Below are 22,892 nucleotides of genomic sequence, written 5' to 3'. Positions count from 1 at the left end.
AGGGGGGGAGCAATTCAAACAAGCCCTGAACAAGAAATTCAGGATTTTTATTTGTCAGCAAGCACTCTTTTTTTTTGGTGGCAAAATCAAATATCACATTTTCTGTCGGTGACGTCTCTGAATGACCCCATTTTCTATCAGTGTACGCCGCAGAAAATGGGGTCATTCAGAGACGTCACCGATAGAAAGGGCTGGCAGTGAATGAATTGGCCTCTGGCAGGGCTTTTGACCATTTTTTGGGTGAGAAGGATGCCACACAGAGAGCTTCCATCAATTTTAACTAAAAAAGCATAAATGTGAAGAAATGTCAGGGAAATGCTTTACATACTTTCCCCGCAAGCTGTACTATATGGGCGCAGCAGCTATGCCTGATGGGTAAGAGACATTCAGTGATTCCCTGACATCCGGCACAGGATGTGCACCATGCATGCTTGCGGACGGCAGATTACATTTGTAGAAGCCTATTTGTATAATCACCCTCCACATCCCTGTGTCATGCGGTGTCTGCACCATACATTGCATGTACCGTAGGTGTATGTTGCATGTCCACTCATATCCATTGGGAAAAGAGTCATTGCTCAGGTGGGCATCTGTCTGGGGCTTCCACCAAAATGTTACAATGGGGCCAGGATTTCTAGTGATGCCACTGGATTCATTCAGTAACCTGCATGTAGGGGGGATGGTCAACAGAATGCTGACGACTTTAAGTTCCCGCAGATTACATTCTTCTTAGTGATGAGCACAAATTTTGCATAGACGTAATTTTACACCGAAATTCACAATTACAATGCAAAGCCAAAATGTTTGGAAAAATCTTCATTTTATCTGTAATTGTAATAATTTGTAAGTTCGCTTAATTTTTGCATAATTTTTTGCTGAGTTTAACGGTTAATAGCACAACCCACATAGATGCTGTTGACACCAAAATCGCTGTATATGTGAAGGACAATAGTGGGTACAAGTCACATTCATTTTTCAAAAAGACCTTGTAGTTTCTGAGTTTTTTAAACTCAGAAAAAAAAAATGTCTTTGCATTTTTTTAATTGATTTTCGGAAAAACTACAAGTTTTTTTTTCCAAATTCTCCTTTGCTATTAACTGCTAAAGTTAACAACAAATTACGCGAAAATTACACAAAATTACGAATGATTACACGAAATCAATTGATGTTACAAATCCTAATTAAGTATAGGTGCAATTACGAAAATGTACGTCTAAAGGTGACCACTAATGATCCAATATTTTTCATCCAATTTTACCAAATATATGTAATATAAGGGTAAATTGAGTGAATGTATTGAATGGATAATTTAGGCAGTGCCCTTATATTACACAGAAATGGTAAGATTGGATGAAAAAGATTGGATCATTAGTGGCCACCATTAGTTTGCATAATAGCAATTAGCTGTTTACAATCATCACTAGTTTTTGTAAAGTAAGTTCTGTAAATGTCTGCAGTTTGGAACTGACCTTATGTTGATGATGTTGATCGGTTCAGTGCCAGATCTACATTTGCCCAACTCAGAATTATTAGCATGTTATTTGCCATCACTACATTTGAGTATTTGTAACCCTCTGGCTCCCCTAGTGGTGCCCTCTGGTCTTACCTGGTCACTCTTCTTCAGGTTCAGTGATGATACCGTGTATCCGTCCCCCGGCTTCATGGCTGTAGTCAGAACCTTGAAATTACCGTAACTGGTCAGTCCTTTCTCCGGCCAGAACCTGCAGCCGTTCTGTAGGGAATTAAATGTGTCAATTCATCGGAGGCAAAATACAGCGATTAACTAAAGTGGTTAGTCTTGGCTAAGCAGGATTGATGTGAATGACAAGAAGTCCATAAGCAGTGATAGGACATGAAATTGGATGAGTGATGGTGTATTCCCATTCATATAGTAGCAATCTACATTCCATAACACAGAACACAACTCTCTCCTAGCTGTCTCCCTTCACTACTGAATACACTGGCAGCCGGTTTAGCAGACTTGCAAAGTAACCAGCACCTTCTTTCAATGCTTTCAGGGTCTTCAAAACACAAGTCTGGAAACACACAAACTAATATCCCCCTTCCAGTCAACTACAGCCAATCCACAGTCACAGGATCGGCTGGCTGTGGTTGATTTCTGTAAAGGCCACAGAGACCCAGGACTTGGACAGAAGGAGGGATTGGGGCTGTTCAACCCTCTCTCCTTCTGAACTGGCAGAAACGTTATACCATGGCTACCTGATCTGGAGCGGTCTTCCTCCTCCTAGAGTCTCTAGTGTATGGCCTGCTTTCCACCCCTCTACTCGACCACAACACAGAGGGGAGGAGCAGAGAGGGGAGCAGATGTGGAAGATTTCAGAAGAAGGGAGATAACCTCAAGTATGGATAGTAACTATACAGAAGGGATTGGCATGGGGGCCAAAGAATCCATGAGGTAGGGGCAAGGATAAGGAGAACCATATCACCAGCAAGTGAACTTACCTCAAAAGGTGTCAGCACCTCCCACAGTACCTTCCTGTCCTCTGCGTAATGTCAGCTGCCACCAGCATGGTGGAGAGTGACAATGAAGTATTGTGATTGTAATGACCGGGTATTGTTAGACAGACTACAGAGAGTAACGAAGGACAGTGATAAAATAATGCTGTAATGATGAACAGTGATGATGAAATTATGATGGTGATGATGAAGGAGAGGAATGACAGCGTAATGATGGAGAGAAATGAGTAATTATGGAGAAACATGAATAAGTAATCACGATGTAGAGTAACAATGCAGAGTAATGCTTCTAGTAATGATGAAATAATATAGTAACGATAGAGTATACAGACCTCGTACAGCTCCTCTGCTCTCTGCATCATCACCACCGCCACACACTTATAGTCCCAGACCAGAGACCAGAAGTCCTCCAACGTGTTCTTCATGGGCAGCTGGGTGACAATCAGGACATTTTCCCGGGTGTTGGTCTTAAAGAACAAGGAGAATGTTAAAGACGGTGAGGCTGGATTGCAGGTAATTATTACAACACAGGAATATCTACAGGAGCAGCAATTGTAATAAAGGAAGATGCATAATATACAGAAATCTATGTCATAAACCACGACATTAAAAGAGGAACTTTAACCAAGGATTGAACTTCACCCCAATCAGAGGCTGATTCAATATTAAGGTCTCTTTCCCATTTCACCATGAAAGGGAATTTCACATCCCGTACTGGTTGGTTTTGTAGAGCATACAACCAAGAAATCAGGCTCTTTTTAAAAGGATCATTAAGACATTCTGTATATCCTCAAACTACGTATACACGGTTTTGTTATCTTCCTGAAGCATAGTCTGTAGAAAGTGCGAGATGTAAAAGGCCTGAAACCGTTCAGTAGGGGGTATTTGAAGCTGAGAGACGAATTGCTTGGATGACGGCAATGATTCCTCGACCGGATTGCTTGGATGACGGTCGATATCTCGACCAGATTCCTTTTGGTGCAAAAGTTGAGGCTGCAAGGACTGGGGAAGAGTCTGTGTTCATGGATAGGGAACTGGCTAATGGACAGAAAACAAAGTGTTGTGGTCAATGGATCGTACTCAAAATGGGAGACTTAGCAGTGGGGTCCCACAGGGGTCTGTACTGGGTCCAGTGCTCTTCAATTTATTTATTAATGACCTAGTGGATGCAGTAGTGAGCAATGTTGCTATTTTTGCAGATGATACAAAATTGTGCAGAATCATCAACTCTCAGGAAGATAGTGTCATATTGCAACAGGATCTGGATAGGATGGCTATATGGGCACATACATGGCAGATGAAATTCAATGTTGACAAATGTAAAGTCATGCATTTTGGACGTACTAATGGTCTAGCACCATACAAAATAAATGGGATACAGTTGGGGACATCAAACTTGGAGAAGGACTTAGGAGTACTCATTGACAACAAGTTAAATAATCGTACTCAATGCCGAGCAGCTGCAGCTAAAGCTAACAAAATTTTGGGATGCATTAAAAGGGAAATAAAAACTCGAGATGCTAGCATAATATTGCCCCTGTTTAACTCTCTAGTAAGGCCACATCTGGAATATGGAATTCAGTTCTGGGCACCACATTACAAAAAAGATATTGCAGTTTTAGAGCAGGTGCAGAGACGAGCAACAAAATTGATACTTGGGATGGAAGGTCTCACTGATCAAGAAAGGTTAGATAAACTGGGTTTATTTAGTCTAGAGAAAAGACGCCTTAGAGGGGATCTAATTAACATGTATAAATACATCAGAGGGCAATATAATAGCTTGGCGGATGAGCTTTTTGTCCCTAGGCCTTCTCAAAGGACTAGAGGACCTGATCTGCGCATGGAGGAAAAACGTTTTAGCCATTTATTTAGGAAAGGGTTCTTTACAGTAAGAGTGATTAAGATGTGGAATGCATTGCCACAGGAAGTCGTTATGGCAAACTCTATACCTCCATTTAAAGGGGGCTTAGATGCTTTCCTTGCGTTGAAAGACATCCATGGCTACAATTACTAGGTAATGCCCAATGATGTTGATCCAGGGATTTTTATCTGATTGCCATCTGGAGTCGGGAAGGAATTTTTCCCTTTTGGGGCTAATTGGACCATGCCTTGTAAGGGTTTTTTCGCCTTCCTCTGGATCAACAGGGATATGTGAGGGAGCAGGCTGGTGTTGTACTTTATACTGGTTGAACTCGATGGACGTATGTCTTTTTTCAACCAAAATAACTATGTAACTATATGTAAGGTATCCCCAACTGTTAGTATAACCCTATTGGACCACCAGGGGATTGGTACCACTGGGGAAGCCTGGGTTGCACATAAACTAAAAGCAGTGGAGGGATTTTAGATTGTAGGCTCAGTGGATGCCTCAGCTTACACCATAGAGTGAGTGTATGGTATGTGATCGGGGAGAGCTTTTAAACCGACCTGATGCCCTGATCAGAAGACCACAGAACCCCCTTCCAATCACATGGATGTAATAAAACATTTTCATGCCTGCCTATGTCTGTGGTATTGGGGCCAACTGCGATGCAAAATAATATTTCATAAGATGACAGAGAGGGCACCCTAGTTTTTTGAGCCAGTGCATGCAATGTTTGGGGACCCGAGGTCTTCTGTGGGCCCAGGTAAAATATTTTCTTCTTCTGAGGTTTGTACTGACACCCAAATTTGGCAATTATCTCTACAGCTTCAGAGGAGGGGAAATTACAGAATACGGATTCGGTCTTATCCACATTTATTCTAAGACTCAAACTTCTGAAGTACTGACAAAACATTGAGGACAGAAACATGGGGTTGTCGAAGTGTTGTTAGAATCTCGTCCACAAATACGGTCGTTTAATCTAAATTTAGTACCAATATGAGTCGATAACGCTGTATGTTTGAGTGGTCCTTGCCAGGTTTCGGTATAAGAATTATCCTCATCTCTAGGAGCTCCTTTGGTTAGGTGGCAGTTGATTTGATTTAGCTTGAAAATGTAGTGTCTTAGTAAGGGGCGAGATTAGGAGATCTTTAAACTTTTTAACTTTCAAAAAGTTTTATTATTATTTTGCAATGAAAAACAAGGAGAAACATTGTACAGGAGATTCACATCATTTCCAAATATATGCCAGTACATACATTCATGCTGATTAAAACATAGCAAGCCAAATCTCCTGGGGGAAACATAGGGGGGGGGGGTACAACCTGGTAGTTATGGTAATCGCCTAGGCGACTAGATTACACATAGGCTTCAGTTGGGTGCTGGCAGCCACGAGGCAACTGTTACCAGCATCCCTCTTGTCCACACATCTTGCCAAAGACACATTTCTACAAGGAGCCGTCTGCAGAAGTGACGGGTCTACGATTAGTGGACTATAGGTTGCGTGAGCAGAGTCAGGGGAGGATGGAGAAGGGGGGGCACTTTAAGATAGGCCATATTAGAAATAGAAATGAAAGGTAGGGTTGAAAGAAGAGGTGATGAGTAAAGGTAAGAAAAGCGAGTAAAGAAGTAGGGGGGGAAAGGCAAAGAGTGTGACACGGATGATCTGCCATCTATTTCGCAGAGGGGAGACCAAAAGAGGCCTCAGGGGGCCGGAGGAACCAACAAGTTCCCCATATTCTAAACCTCAGTGATGTATTGCGGGATCCAATGAGAGTAGTTGTGGAAGTAAGGTTGCCATACCGCTTCAAATTTAAGTAGGGCGTCGTCTAGGATGGCCTTCATCCTATCAAAGCATAGTGCAGAGCTCAAGTATGATTTGAAGATGTCGAAAGCCAAAGAGGGAGTTTTCCACGAACGGGCTATAACTCTTTTTGCTGCCAGGAGTATATGCTGGAGTAGTTTGTATTTAGGAGCGGACAGGCCTGGGGGCCGTATGCCCAGCAAGGCTATTTGTGGTAGCTTAGGAACTTGTTGCTGGAAGATGGAGTAAATGACCTGATATATTCTAATCCAAAACCTACGCACCTTAGGGCATTGCCACCAAATGTGCAGGTAAGTGCCTGGTTGTCGGCAGCCCCTAAAGCAGAAGCCCGAAGTTCCTGGCTGGAACTTTGCCAGACGATCCGGCGTTAAGTACCACCGTAGTAGAACTTTATATTGTGTTTCAACCAAGGATGCGCTAATAGAACATCTTGGGGAAAACTTCCACATATCGTCCAGGTCCTCTACTTCAATGTTCGCAGCTAAGTCTTGCTCCCACTTCAAAATATATTGTGGTTTAGGCAAGGGGGTTGGGGAAAGTACACATCTATATATCAGCGAAATAAGGCCCGGGGAGGTGGGATCTGTAAAGCACACGTGCTCGAAACATGTCCTGGTCAGTAATGATGACCGGCGGTTCAACACTTTGCGTACAAAGTGGGAGATTTGTAGGTATCTGAAAAATTCAGAGTCAGGGATCTGTCTGTGCTCCTTTAGCGAAGCAAATGTTTTAACCGTGCAGTCCGTAACTAAATTGTAGATTACTGTGAGGTTGTTTTGCTGCCACCACTCGTACACTGAGTGATTATATAATCCCGGGGAGAAGGACGGGTGACCCAAAAAAGAGAGAAGGGGCAAATGAGGTGACATCAAGTTGCCCCTTTTCTTTATGTGGTTCCATATTTTTAGGGAGTGAGAGATAATTGGATCCTTTATTTTATTTCCTTGCTGTGTTTCAAGCCACAATAAATTTCGGAGGGCGATTGGATGGCATAGTGCCTTCTCTATCGTGCACCACAGAGGGGGATTGAATTCAACAAACCATGTTGCTAGTTGAGATACCTGAGAGGCTCCATAGTACTCAGCTATGTTAGGGACCCCCAGGCCTCCATCCGCCTGCAGCCTGTACAGTGTTGCTCTAGCTATTCTTGGTCCCGAGCCCTTCCAGATAAAAGATAGCATGGTAGATTGTATCTTCCTAAGGAAGGAAGGAGGAATGTGTACTGGAAGGACTCTGAATGCATAAAGCAATTTAGGCAAAATGATCATTTTGGTGGCGACTATTCGGCCTATCCAGGAGATAGCATAACGTTTCCAGCACTCTAGCAATTGTGTGATCTCACGAAAGAGGTTAGGGTAATTTGCATTAAACATATCTTTATAACAGCTGGTGAGGTAGATACCTAGATATTTTAATTTCACAGGCTCCCAGGAAAATTCACAGGAAGCCTGTAGTTTAGCGACATCAGCTGGCGGGAGAGATACATTGAGGGCTTTGGACTTAGTACTGTTGATTTTTAACCCAGAGATGTCTTCAAAGTCGAGCAACATGTCAGCTAAGTTGGCAATGGAGGCCTGAGGGTCCGTGATAGTGAGGATGACATCGTCCGCATACAAACATAATTTGTGAGATTGGCCGGCCAATGGCACCCCCCCAACCCCTTCATGGCGATTGATCATGATCGCCAGCGGTTCCATAGCTAAGGCGAATAAAAGGGGGGAGAGGGGGCACCCCTGGCGAGTGCCCCTCTGTATAGAGAATACTGGCGACCTGTGTCCGCCATATTGGACGAATGCTGTGGGTGAACGGTAGAGAGCCCTGAGCCAAGCCACTATATTAGGACCGAAGCCCCAAGTCTGGAGGAGAGTGAACAAGTAGTCCCATGACACTGTGTCAAATGCTTTTTGAATGTCTAAAGACAGCAGCATCATGGGAGTACCACTGCTAGAAGCAGATGAGATTAGGTGTAAAATTCTCCTGATACTATCTCCTGCTTGTCTGCGCGGCATGAAACCCACCTGGTCCAGTCCCACCAGGTTGTTGATGACCGCATTCAGTCTAGTTGCCAAAGTTTTGGCCAATATTTTAATATCCACATTTAGTAAAGATATAGGCCTATAATTAGACCATATAGTGGGGTCTGTGCCAGGTTTCGGGATCATGCTTATGCCTGCCATTAAAGATTCAGTTCCCGGGAGGTTGCCCTCAAGAATGCTATTAAAAGCTTTAACTAAGGGGCCCGAGAGTATCTCAGCGAATTTCCTAAAGTAAAGGGCGGAGAAGCCATCCGGGCCTGGTACTTTGTTAATTTTAAGCGATTTTATAGAAAGGAGAACTTCCTCCTCGGTAATAGGGCGGTCTAAGTGCTGGCGCATTTCCTCCGGGACAGGGGGCAACGGGAGAGAGCTAAGTAAATTATTCCTGAGTATGTCATTAGCTTTTGGAGGTTGCTGATATACTTTTGTAAGGCCCTTTTGAAAAATGTCAGCGATTCTTACAGGATTGCAGGTGTGGGTATTATGTCCTGTGCGTAGTTTAACAGCTTTAAAATGGGGGTCTAACTGCCGCAGTTTTTGCGCAAACATGGAAGAGGGCTTGTTACAGTTTACATAGAATTTGTATTTGCTCCATCTGAGTTGCTTTTCGGCTGCACTTGTGAGGAAGAGATTAAGAGCTTCCTCGGCTTTAAAGAGGACTTGCTTATTTTTTGGGACAGGGTCTCTGTTGTATTGTTCCACTGCATCAGCATATGCCCGCTCCAAAATCAACTGATCCTGCATCCTCCTTTTTTTCCTGTTTGAGGCTATGCTGATAAGGTGTCCTCGCAGGACAGCCTTATGCGCCTCCCAGACAGTGTAGTCGGGCACATCCCCAGAACCGGAATTATGAGAGAAGTACTCCTTTAAGTGGTTTTCCAGGGTGATCACAATCGCAGGGTCAGATAGGAGGGATTGATTGAGCTTCCATTTAAATGTCGGTTGTCTAATAATGATTGAGGTAAGTTTAATAGAGACAGCATTATGGTCAGACCATGGGACAGGGATAATTCCAGCAGTTATCAAATTGGGGAGCAGGGACGTGCCGATAAAGCAGTGGTCAATGCGGGATTGCATATTGTGGGGGTTGGAATAAAAAGTGTATTCCCTCTTGGTGGGGTGCATTTCTCTCCAGCAATCTGCCAGAGAAGCAGTCTGTATCAGGCGTTCAAATTGTTTAGCATTGCGGATGTCAGCCACAGAGGGTGTTGTATGAGCTGGGTTATCTTTGTCTAAGTGTGGGCGGAGGCAGAGGTTGGAATCTCCAGTGACAATTACTGTGCCATTGGCATGCGTGGATATGAGATCTAGTAGGTTTCTAAGGAAGGGGAGCTGGTTAGTGTTGGGAGCATAGTAAGACACTATAGTAACCTCATTATCTTGTATAGTACCCAGGAGAATAAGGTATCTGCCACTCGCATCTTTAATTTCCTTGTGGCATATGAAGTTGACAGAGCGCCTAAATGCTATGAGAATTCCTCTTTGTTTTGTGGCAGCATTAGCAGTATAAAATTGGGGGAAGGTATTATGTAGGTATTTTGGGGTGTATGATGCCTGAAAATGTGTCTCCTGGAGACATATGATGTCTGCGTGCTTAGCACGGAAGAAGGAAAAAGCTTTGGACCGCTTATTAGGGGAGTTAAACCCCTGAACATTTAGAGAAATTAGGTTTAACGCCATGTTATGTGGGTAGTATTAAGGTCATATTGTGGATGCATCCTAAAGGTCGTGGGGCCCTTAGTGCAGGTTTGATCAGGCAGACCATCCGTGTCAAGAGGGAAGAAGAAAAGAAAGCAGTGTGGGGGGGGGAAGAAAAGAGAGAAGAATAGAAGAAAGAAGAGGGCCTCCAGAAAAAGGAAAACCCTCTGTATGTAAGGTGGGATGCTCAAAGGCATCGGTTTGCTCCCATGGGGCATCAAGTAAATGGTACCCATTGGGTGCAAAGGTGGAGCACATGGTGTGACGGGAAGGCTACATATAGCGTGGGAATTATTAAACACCGCTGTAACTGAAGAGTGGTATCAAAAGTGAAGGGGGACAGAGGGGAGATCTAGGGGCAGGTAACCGGGCCGATAACAAGCCCTCAGATGGCTAGATAATGGGCTCCTAACGTGGCCAATAATAAGGTATTAGAGATGTATGAAGAACATACTAAAATATTGCATAATACTTATCACATTAATAAATGCCTGACTTCTGAAACCAGCACTCCAGTAGGTGTTCAGGGGCGAACTGACTATGGGGAAAGCCCCAAGTGGAGCCTCCTTTTTGATAGAAACATGTGAGAATATGTTAGGGTCCGCTCGTGTGCCATCCTGCAAGTAGCAGTGTTGGTGGAAGAGCTTAGTAGGGTGTACCCGATAAAAGAAATGTGTGGGCTGGTTACATCCATCAGACATTCATTCTTTTCTATATATAAGAAATAATTAGCTTATCAGAATTAACAGTATGCGCTGCCTTTATAAAGAAAAAGAGCCAGGCAGTGAGTGCAGGTGTGCAGCTTTAGCAATAACAGTAACTATAACCTCCGGTACTATCAGGGAGGGAGGGGATGGGTAGGGGGAGAAAGGGGAAAGGGAAGGGGGGAGGGATAATTGGGAGGCTACTGTAACATGGGGGCATATGCAACTAAGCAGAGGGTACTTGGAGTGCTTTACACATTGGAGGAGAAGGGGTTACGTATGACATTTTAAAGGTGTGTCTCTTGATAAAAACAAAAAGACCCAGAAAGAAAAATAAGGGACATTGTATCCCGCAGTTTACTTGCATAACTCCTTGTTGCCCAGGATCTAACGGTCGGCTGCTGCAGTCCATAGCTCCTTCTAAAGTTCAGAGTCAGCATATTAGCGCGGGTCTCTAGATCAGCTCCAGATCTCACTAAAAGAACGTAATCACGGATAGTGATAAACCAAAACCATAACAGTCAGTTTAAAGTGAACATTTGAAACATACAGGTAACTTCAGTGAACCCATTTCGTGCGTCTGGCTAGGCCTAACCGGAATAACGCCAAACAGAAGGCCGCCAGGGCAAATGGTGAGAAGGGAGGGAGTAAACTTATGCTTGAAGATGCAATCTCAGGATACCTTCTGGAACACCTCCTGGGAAAGTTGTTTTAAGATTTGCGAACGGTTTATGCGGGCACGCTGCTCTTTAGGAGGAGTAGACTTGTCGGGGCTCCGATTTGGGGTGCTGTCTGGAGGCTTAGCTTTCTTCTCCTTGGCTTCTGGTGGCGGGAGGGCAAATCCGAGAGAGCGGAAGCAATCCTGAATTTCATCGAGGTCTCGTGCTATATGCTGCTGGTCTTGCCATGTAAAAACAAGCTGGAAGGGAAAGCCCCAATGATAACGGATCTCCTTATTTCTCAGAATTTTCAAATATGGGCGCATTTCCCTGCGTTTTATCAGCGTTGCGGGGGCGAGGTCGGCATAAAGTTGGTAGGTATGGCCCTGAAAGGACAGGTCGTTTTTATTTCTTGCGGCGTGCATGAGCTTCTCCTTAGAGAGGTAGTGATGCAATTTCAGTATAATGTCCCGCGGGGGGCCATTGGGGCTGGGGCGGGAGAGTGCTCTGTGGACGCGGTCCATTTCCAGCTGCTCTATAGGGATGTTGGGAAGGAGCTCCTGAAAGAGTGCTGTAACGAACCCCTGGAGATCTTGCACCGATTCTGGGATCCCCCTGATTCTGATATTTTCTCTGCGGGATCTATTCTCCCAGTCCTCCCATTTATTATGCAGGTCACGTACCTCGGATTGAATAGAGCTTATGTCCTCTTCATGCCCCTCTAAGACTGTAGTGACCTTGTCTAGACGGTCTTCTGTAGCGGCGACCCTGTGGCCCAGCAGTCTGATCTCGTGCAACAGCTCATTTCCTAACTGCTTCGTTGCTCCAGTCACCTCCTCTCGGATGATGGATCTTAGCTCCTCCAAGGTGATCTGTTCAGCGGGCGAGGAGGGGTTGTCTATAAGTAAAGTTTGTGAGCTTCCCTCCAGCTCGTCCGTAGGGCTGATGTCAGCCTCATGTTCTGGGGAGGTAGCGGGCGCCATCTTAGGTTCCTCCGCTCCAGCCTTATGTTGCTGCCCTTTCGTCCCAGTTCTGGTCCTGGTGCTTTGGGCCATAGCTCGGGGTGTGCTGCAGATCTTCCCCTGGCAGTAGGTGCCGACAGCGAGAGTGTTAGCGCAGCTGAAGTGGTGTTATCAGCTAAAAATCTTCCCGGTGTCACGCAGCGCTGAGATTAAGCAGCCATCTCAGTTCGCCGCGCGCATGCGCTCCCTCAGGAGATCTTTAAACTTTTTATAGTAGATTGATGTGTATCCATCAGGACCTGGGGCTTTCCCCATTTTAAGGTTCTTTATGACTTCATAAACTTTCTCCTCCAATATAAGTTCGTTTTGCAAGTGCATCACAGCTCTAGATAGCTTTGGGTCAGGAATTTGCCTAAGGAACTTAAAGAGAACCCGAGGTGGGTTCCAAGAATGCTATCAGCACACAGAGGCTGGGTCTGCATATACTGCCCAGCCTCTGTTGCTATACATTCCCCCCCCCCCCCCCGCGCTATTAAATCAATTGCCGTGCTAGTGACACACAGCGTGTCGCAGCCGGCTGTTTACCTTTGGTAGTGTCACTCTCGCTGCTCCCCCGCCTCCTCTAGGTTGCCGCTCCCTGCCTGCATCCCTTCCCTCCCCGCTGATAGGCTTTGACGGTTTCTCTAGGATATCGTTCAGAGTCAGGTTAAAGTCCTCGTACCAAATCAGGTGGGAGTCCACAGAGGTATTTAAATGCTTTGCAATGTGGATGAACATTTTAAACGTAGCATTTAACTGTAGATGATGCAAAAATCCTTGCCATGTAAGCTGCCCTTTAACAAAAGAAATGTTCCACTGGATCAGCAACCACCATGATATTCTCCAGAGACAAGGGCCCATATACAATTATTTTTTCTCCTGAGTTATCTCCTAGAAGATAATTTTCATCTACTCTTTAAAATAAACTTTTCAGCATTTTATGATTTAAAAAGTACCCAAAAGTTGGTGAAAAAAAAGTACTATCAAAATTATTTCGAATATTTTTTTGCTTGCTGGTGGCTTAAAGAGACACTGAAGCGAAAAAAAAAAATGATATAATGAATTGGTTGTGTACTATGAATAATTACTAGAAGATTAGCAGCAAAGAAAATATTCTCATATTTTTATTTTCAGGTATATAGTGTTTTTTCTAACATTGCATCATTCTATAATATGTGCAGATTACACAACACTCAGCATTCAAAATGAGTCTTTCCGAGCAGTCTGTGAAGTAATGACCTCTCCTCTAGCAGAGAAAAAGTAAACAGTTCACTTACAGTTGAGATAATAAAAGTCAGATAACAGCCCTCTCCACGACTAACTTATGCTGGATACACACGGTGCGTTCGCGCACTCGATTTTCCCGTCGATTCGTTTATTTCCAACATGTCCGATTTGGATTTCGATGGATTGTTAGGTCAATTCGGCATACTTTGCATGCGAATTGACCTAATGATCCATCGAAATCCAAATTGGATATGTTGAAAATAAACAAATCGACAGGAATCGAGCGGGAAATCGAGTGTGCGAACGCACCGTGTGTATCCAGCATAAGTCGGAGAGCTTAATGGCTTGTTTGCATAGAGATAACAACTGGAGTTTCTCAACTCTTCCTGTACTGGAAACAATTAGACTGATGTATCTGATCTTAATGTTTTATTTCTTAGCTGTACTACACATACAAATCATATCATAATTTTTTTTTCGCTTCAGTGTCTCTTTAAATGCTTTGCAATGTGGATGAACATTTTAAACGTAGCATTTAACTGTAGATGATGCAAAAATCCTTGCCATGTAAGCTGCCCTTTAACAAAAGAAATTTTCCACTGGATCAGCAACCACCATGATATTCTCCAGAGACAAGGGCCCATATGCAATTATTTTTTCTCCCGAGTTATCTCCTAGAAGATAATTTTCATCTACTCTTTAAAATAAACTTTTCAGCATTTTATGATTTAAAAAGTACCCAAAAGTTGGTGAAAAAAGTACTATCAAAATTATTTAAAATATTTTTTTGCTTGCTGGTGGCTTAACCTCCCCGGCGTTCTATTGAGATCGCCAGGGAGGCTGCGGGAGGGTTTTTTTTTAATTAAAAAAAAACTATTTCATGCAGCCAACTGAAAGTTGGCTGCATGAAAGCCCACTAGAGGGCGCTCTGGAGGCGTTCTTCTGATCGCCTCCGGCGCCCAGAATAAACAAGGAAGGCCGCAATGAGCAGCCTTCCTTGTTTGGCTTTCCTCGTCGCCATGGTGACGAGCGGAGTGACGTCAGCCGACGTCCTGACGTCAGCCGCCTCCGATCCAGCCCTTAGCGCTGGCCGGAACTGATTGGTCCGGCTGCGCAGGGCTCAGGCGGCTGGGGGGACCCTCTTTCGCCGCTGCTCGCGGCGGATCGCCGCAGAGCGGCGGCGATCAGGCAGCACATGCGGCTGGCAAAGTGCCGGCTGCGTGTGCTGCTTTTTATTTGAAGAAAATCGGCCCAGCAGGGCCTGAGTGGCAGCCTCCGGCGGTGATGGACGAGCTGAGCTCGTCCATACCGCTCAGGAGGTTAAAAAGGCATTTTATGACAAGGTGGAAAAATATAACTAAGGAAAAAACTCAGGAGAAAAAGTGAATTGTATATGGGCCAAGAAGTTTTGGAGGAAGATAATTACTTCAGCAACATGTATTTTATAATCTTGAAAGGCTTTCTTCCGCTTCCCAGGGGAGTGAAATCCCTGAACATTATGGGATAGAACTTTTAGTACCGTAATAACTAGTTAGGTGTAACGCTGGGGGTGAACTATTATGACATTTCCAATGTGGATCCTTCTCTGATAGTGTGTTACCCTGACTGCTGAGGTGGAACAAAAAAGAAAAAAGAAAGAACAAATAACCATTCGACCTCAAGAGGAACTTTAGCGAAAAGGGGAAAAAATCACTACGTTGCAAAGTGAGAAGTAAAAATAGAAGAGAGATCAAGAGATGATTTATATTTGCCATCTCATTTGCTCATATTGTTTGATCCACAATTAGCCTGCATGTAATCATCTTTACTACTGGCAGACATGAAAAAGACCAGACAACACCAACTGCCAGTATCTATAACCGCACCCCCTAACACTGTGATAGGTTAAAAGGGTGTTTTATATAGATATACTGTATATATGGGCACAGGGAGATACTGGTTGCTTGGCAGTTGGAAACAGCCATTATTTCTCACAATGTAACAAGGCTCACAGACAGGAAACTGTTATGACCATGGTACTGACATCGCGAGAGGGTTTTCACCACAATATCAGCCATTCAGATGTCCCTGATGATCTATTCGAGAAAAGATTTTTGGTGGGAAAGGGAGTATCAGCTACTGATTGAGATGAAGTTTAATGCTTAGTTACAGTTCCTCTTTAACCACTTCACTGTAACAATGTGTCAGCAAGAGCTCAAATATCTGATTATGTGGTGATCTGCAGTATCACCACTAATGCAGATATATTTTAGCAAAATAATCAGTATCTTCCTGATCGTAGATCAGCGGAAGGCTCACTAGCACCAAATCAGTACTTTAATAAGAGTGTGATCACAGGTGATTAGTGCACAGTATACAGGAGTACTCCTATGTGATAGCCCCCTGGCTGTAGGGACTATCACTCAGAGAGCGGTTGTACAGGCAAAATCGGTAACGGATCGGTCAGCAGCAGTACAGAATCGTCAGGCTAATCGTAGTCAATGGTAAGCTGAGGTTGGCAACGGGTCGGGCAGATGAGGTACAGAGTCAGGAGGCACAATCAGAGTCAGAAGTACAGGCAGAAAATCGGCAACAGATCAGATAGCTAAGTACAGAATCAGGAGGTAGGAATCGGAGTCAGAAATTCAGGCAGAGGGTCATACACAATAAATCAACAATAGTAATGAGTTTATAATTATAGCTATCAAAGGTCTGAGCGCTAGCACGGAGTTTTCGCAACAGCAGACACTGAGCAAATGACCTCTCATGCTTAAATGCAGAAAGCTAGCTCCACCAGCCCGCCCAGGGGGCTGGGACCAAAGTCAGCCTGTGATTGGCTGGCTGAGGTCAGCTGATTGCCGGATCAGCTGACCCGTCTCCTCAACAGATAAAGGTCCTGCCGCCGGGCGCGCGCACGCGTAGCCCTAACCTCATGTGCGGCCGAGAGACCTATGCGAGGCGTCTTGCATGCCTGCGGGACGGGGACCGCCGCCTGCTGTGATGCAGAGGCGGGTGAAGCACCGCTCTCTGCTATGGCGGTGTCCCCGTCGTTTGTTACATTCACCTTATGCATTCGAGCAATTTTCACCTCCCATTCATTCGCCAATAACTTTATCACTAATTATCATGAATTGATCTATATCTTGTTTTTTTCCACCACCAATTAGGCTTTCTTTGGTTGGTACATTTTGCTAAGAATTATTTTTTTCTAAATGCATTTTAATGAGAATATTAAGAAAAAAAAATAAAAAAATGTATTGTTTCTCAGTTTTCGGCCATTATAGATTTAAAATAATACATGCTACCGTAATTAAAACCCACACATTTTATTTGCCCATTTGTCCCGGTTATTACACCATTTAAATGATGTCCCTATAACAATGTATGGCACCAATATCTTATCTGGAAATAAAGGTGCATTTTTTTCAGTTTTTCATCCATCACTATTTACAAGTTTATAATTTAAAAAAATAATAGTAATATACCATCTTCACATGCATATTGAAAAAGTTCTGACCCTTAGATAATCATTTATGTTTTTTTTTTATTTTTTATTGTAATGTTTTTTAATTAAAAATGTTTTTTGGGTATTTTGGGGTGTGGGAGGTAAGCAGTTAATTTTAAACGTAGTTGATTATCCCCAACAGGTTTTGAGCAGGGCCAGGCTGAGGTTATCTTATTCTAAATCTGACAACACCCATCGTAGACGTGGACACAATAAAAGAATTCCTTTTGTTACACAATACAATATTACAATATCCATAGTGGTGAAATTGCTGATGTCAAAATTCGCCATAATTGGCATATTTTGAAAGATGATTTTCCTGATATTTTTGAATTTCAGGTCCCTCCCCTTATGTCTTACAAGCGGGCACCGACACTAATGCTGGTGATACACGGTTTGTTTGAAATTATCAATCGAGCAGCTGATGGCTCGATTGATAATTTCCGACCTGTCCGATACCCCGCCGGATCAATTCCGCGCTCGATACCGGCGGGGAAAACAAAAGAAGAAACACACGGAAGATTAGGAAATGCCCGCGGGGAGGAGCGGGAATCGATCCGCACGCCCGCGGGGAGGAGCGGGGACGCGCCGGTATCGAGCCAGCAGGGACGCGCCGGTATCGAGCCAGCGGGGACGCGCTGCGCATAAACGAACCGTGTATTCCCAGCATTAGGGACAAGTTGGTACGGGCTGACTTGGGTTCGAGTCGTGCCGTCCAGCCTCTCTCTAACCGTCCCAATGGCACTTACCCTTGCTTAAATTGTATCAATTGTAATAGTGTCATTAGAGGACCAGTCATTTGACATCCTCATTTAGGCACCGCTTTCAAAATACAGCGATGAAGGTCAGACTGGCAGCCCATAAAAGTACTATGATTAACAGATGCAGTGATCTATCAGTCCCTTTTCATTTTATGCAGGCGGGCCATACAGTTATTCAATTGAGATTCCAAATATTAGAGCAAGTTCCACCTTTGAGGAGGGTAGGAAATAGGCTTAAAAGGTTACTCTATAGGGAGGCGGTCTGGATCCAAGGGTTAGACACCCTGGAACCCCGTGGGATGAACAGGAAATATGACATGCAGCCATTTGTGTGATTTTTTTGTCATCTAATTTTCTTTTTTGTCATCTGTTTACTAACTTTCTTTTAGTGTCATTAATCATGTTTACATATATGTAGTGTCTTGAGCCATAGTTGTTTTATATGTTGTAATTGGTCCGCGGTCCCTTTACTTGCTTGTACTGTCCACTGACAGCACCCGCTGGACTGGGGGCGGTACTGGCGGCGATTCCTCTGGTGTAGCGACCACGTGGTTGGTTTGTTTACATCTCACCCATGTGGTACGCTGACACTTTGGCCTTTAGGGGCGGTCTCCCATCTGGTCTGCCTCACATGGTAGGCGTGACCAGTATGACGTCACCTGAGACTGGCAGTTGATAGGTCGGCGTCCCAATACTATGGGTTGAGCTGCGGGTGCCGCCTCCATCCCCGCACTGTGCATCTTGGGCAGTCCACGTCAGCACACATTTAAATATTAAGAATATAGTCTTCCATCAGGTCCGCTCTGGGTTAGCAGACAGGGGATTGGTGGCCATAGGCGTTCTTGAATGTGATTGGTGAATGCGGGATCCGTTGAAAAGGGCTCCTGAGCTGCCTGTATGAAAAGGGCTCCTCCATAGACATCAATGTTATTTCTGAAAATATGGGCTACAAGGTGGTGAAAAGGGCTCCAGAGTTTTGATATAGGCTACAAGCGGGCGCCCTTTTGTAGCCCATATTTTTTTTTAGGCTACAAGGTTTTTGGCTACAAAAGGGCACCCCTTTGTAGCCCATATTTTTATTCGGCTTTAAGGTTTTTGGCTACAAAAAGGCACACCTTTGTAGCCCATATTTTTTATTCAGCTATAGGGTTTTAATTCTGCTACAAAAGGGAACCCTTTTATAGCCGATATTTTTGATTTGAGGGTGCAGGGGAGGTTAGGATTAGGCATCACAAGAGGGCGGGGGGGGGGGGGGTCTTAGGGTTAGGCACCTCCTAGGGGATTAGGGTTAGGCACCATCGGGGAGGGTTCTGTGTGAGAGTAGGGAGAAGTTAGGTCATAATAATCACTCTTCTTAGCTATATGTAGAGCCCTTTTATAACCCAACAAATTTTGCCTAATAAACTAAAACTAGTTTTTTCGGCTACACCAGGTGCCCTTTGTAGCCGAAGTTGGCATATATGGGCTACATCAGGCGCCCTTTGTAGCCGAAGTTGGCATATGGGCTATACCAGGCGCCCTTTGTAGCCGCAGTTGGCATATATGGGCTACACCATGTGCCCTTTGAAGCCGAAGTTGGCATATGGGCTACACCAGGTGCCCTTTTTGTAGCCGAATTTGGTATATATGGGCTACACCAGGAGCCCTTTTTTACAGGAGCCCTTTTCAAATAGACCCGGTGAATGCTCCATGTAGATATACGATATAAATGAGAGTTTAACTGTTTTTATTTAGACACTGACATCCACTTGAGAAAGGAGGTAATCCCTCCGAAACGTTGTGATATATGTCTATGTGTCTTTTTATACAATAAGTAAAAACATGCAAAAGAAAGAGCGCTCTGAGTGACAAATAAATAAGAGCATCCACCCTGCCAAGGACAGGTCTCACCTGTTCAGAAATGGCTGCTCGTAGGACAGAGCCTCTGATAGCGTTTGTCCCTTTAGGGGCCAGGGACCAGGCTCACAATCCAGCTCCAGGCGGGGAATCCGGAGGGCCACCAGGGAGTCACGTTCTCAGTTTGGACACTTCCAGGGAGGCTGTAGGCAGGCCAAACATTAGATCCTGGCGCACGCTCACCTTGCGAGACCAAACGGGAGTGAGCGGCGTCTATGCGATGTCAGTAGCGCACTGAGTAGTATTGTGCGGCTAGCAGATATAACCGCTGACTTGCCGCAAATAAAATAGAGAGTGGTGAGGTAGTAAGGTATAAAAGGGGGGCTTATTGATTAGTAAAAACAACGCGTTTCTCAGAGAAAACGTTCTCTGTTTCATCAGGCTAATATAAAACAAGATGGCGGCATCTCTTTTTATAGGAAATGCTAAACATTGGTTCTTTGGGATTGGCCAATCCACATTACATGGGCAGTACTATGCAAAATAGTGTGAGGTCATAAAGGTGGTGCTAATGATGTAACTTCCACTAGGTGGAGTATGTAAATGAGAAGGAGGAGTTAGAAAACTGCTCCTTTATCACGATACTATAAAGATCACTGAATAAAACAATTGAAAGTTGTATATATAGCAGTAAGGTTTTTTAGAAAGGATCTTCTTAATTTAAATTACTCGATCTTAAGAGGAAAGTAATATTGAAATTTCCCAATAATCAGTCACCATAATGGGGTACCATTAATGGTTCCCTAGGGTATATATAGATAAAGAAAGGGAAGTGGTATAATGAAGTGAATTCGCTCACAATTTCACATGGTTACAAACAAAACAGGCATCATGCACACAGATCCACATATATATGTATATGTAGCATGTGGGTTTGCCTACCAATGGCTGTACCCCACAGCCACACATACCTGTTGTTCACAATCAAATCTTCCATTATATACTTTGTAAATAAAGAGGGGAATAAAATAGGAACCAGAACAGAAAAGATTGATTGTCATCAAATATAAAGTGTATGCATTAATATCCTATATCCCTATTAAGGAATATATGGGGCCTGACCCACAGAAGAGCGCCAACTCCCAGCACGGCCACCCCCCACATGAACCTCCGCACCGCGCGACCGCGAACCCCCACGCGAAACATACTTGAAATTTATACAATAAAGAGCATATTCACTATTTGATGGTGCCGGTCTCTACACTACTACTATGGACTTTTGAGCCAGGAGTGCTGCTTGACTCTCAGACTGTGGCACATCGCTGAATCGTAGCACAGGAGTGCTGGCTATCTATACTTCTACTGTTGATTATGTGTTTATAAAAAAAAAAAATGTATGTAGATGTAGTTTTACTATTTGGCCACAGGATGGCCTCAGTCATTTTTCATCCTGTAAGTGAGTGCTCATGCTTACAGAAAGTGAAGGGAGGACATACATTTTTTTTCTTTAGAAAGACAGCGGCTTCTCATAGAAGCCATCAGTCTATCTAATGGGGACTTAGATCAATGAATGGGAACTGCGCTCCCATTCATTGATCTCCGGTCTAATGGGTGGCAGCATGGGAGCGGGCGGGAGCACACACGATCGTCCACGGGAGCGGGCAACAGCGCAGCAGCATCCTTTTGGATGTAGCAGCTACGTCCAAAAGGCTTAACTAGTAAAAGTCACGCTGAGAGTGATGGTAATGAAGGTCTGGAGGCTTCTACAAGATCCAGAGCTACCCTCTTCTTAGGTAAGTGTTTTTTTTAATCCAAGGTTCACCACGGGTATACTTCAAGATTAATGATTTCGGTATGAAATAAAGCAGGGGTCCTTGAGTAGATTATGGTAAATAATGTATTAGTCCATAGTCACAAGGCTATTTTGTGGGTAACTACTGATTTACTACCTTCAGAAATTTCTAATGGAGACAGTTTATGGAACTGATGGGTCCACTATCTTTGTACTGGTCAAAGCTGTGGCCACTAATCTCATGATGCAACCTCCTCCATCTATGACAACTCCTGCCGTGTCTGATCATTGTTTATGTAAATGTGTCAGAGGTTGGTTAGTTGATTTGAAGAAGTTAATTTGATCATAGTGATCTGTTGTACTGTAAAACGCCATCCAATATTATTGTGGAGTCCAGAGACAGGAGGGCAGACAGTGTGAGACTCACATTCACAAACACAGCGTTGATGTAGCCGGGGTCTCCTTGTCTGGTCAGTGCGGACAGCAGGATGGGCCGAGGAGAGTCACCTGGAGACATAAAGCAACCAACAATCACTGAATAATACTACTCTAATGTATTGATAGGAAAACAATTATCTACTCTCATTGTAATTATACGTAATATACAGTATATGATGTTCTTTACTACAGCCCCAGTAATGGCTGCCATACACTGGTCGATTGCCACCAGATCGACCAACAGATAGATCCCTCTCTGATCGAATCTGATCACAGAGGGATCTAATTGCTGCCCATACACTGCACACAGATTTTGAATCGATTTCAGCATGAAACATGTGGAACTTCCGCTGCCACCCTGCCTCCCCTCCCCCAACCAGCTGCAATACATCACCTGTCTGCCGTGTGTATCATCCATGTACAGCAGCCCCCTCATCAATGTGTATCATCCATGTATCTCTTCCATGTGTATCATCCATTGGGACATAGTTTGTTGTCATCCATGTATATCAGATCTCCCATTCCATGTGCAGCCCCCTCGTCCATGTGTATCATCCATGTACAGCAGCCCCCCTCCCATTCAATGTGCACCCCCCTCTTCCATGTGTATCATCCATGTACAGCAGCCCCTCCCATTCCATGTGCAGCCTCCTCTTCCATGTGTACCATCCATGTACAGCAGCCCCTCCCATTCCATGTGCAGCCACCTCTTCCATGTGTATCATCCATGTACAGCAGCCCCTCCCATTCCATGTGCAGCCACCTCTTCCATGTGTATTATCCATGTACAGCAGCCCCTCCCATTCCATGTGCAGCCCCCTCTTCCATGTGTACCATCCATGTACAGCTGCCCCTCCCATTCCATGTGCAGCCCCCTCTTCCATGTTTAACATTCATGTACAGCAGCCCCCTCCCATTCCACGTGCAGCCCCCTCTTTCATGTGTATCATCCATGTACAGCAGCCCCTCCCATTACATGTGCAGCCTCCTCTTGCATGTGTAATACCCATGTGCAGCAGCCCCCTCCCATTCCATGTGCAGCCCCCTCTTCCATGTGTAACATCCATGTACAGCAGCCCCTCCCATTCCATG

General features: G+C 44.4%; 1 protein-coding gene across 1 annotated transcript in view; it reads right to left on the bottom strand.

Moving 5' to 3' along the window:
- Window positions 1-22,892, bottom strand: part of LOC137561273 (receptor-type tyrosine-protein phosphatase alpha-like) — an 86,155-nt gene that overhangs the window by 20,741 nt on the left and 42,522 nt on the right. Inside the window, exons 8-10 of the mRNA XM_068272538.1 lie at window positions 21,790-21,869; window positions 2,811-2,945; window positions 1,607-1,732 (exon numbers count right to left, since the gene is read on the bottom strand). Of these exons, the coding sequence (XP_068128639.1) occupies window positions 1,607-1,732; window positions 2,811-2,945; window positions 21,790-21,869 (341 nt within the window). The remainder of the gene's footprint in view (window positions 1-1,606; window positions 1,733-2,810; window positions 2,946-21,789; window positions 21,870-22,892) is intronic.

This window comes from Hyperolius riggenbachi, chromosome 1 (genome assembly GCF_040937935.1).
Source record: "Hyperolius riggenbachi isolate aHypRig1 chromosome 1, aHypRig1.pri, whole genome shotgun sequence".
NCBI lineage: Eukaryota > Metazoa > Chordata > Amphibia > Anura > Hyperoliidae > Hyperolius > Hyperolius riggenbachi.
Note: the sequence above shows the minus strand (reverse complement) of the source record. Positions and strands in the feature narration are given on the sequence as shown.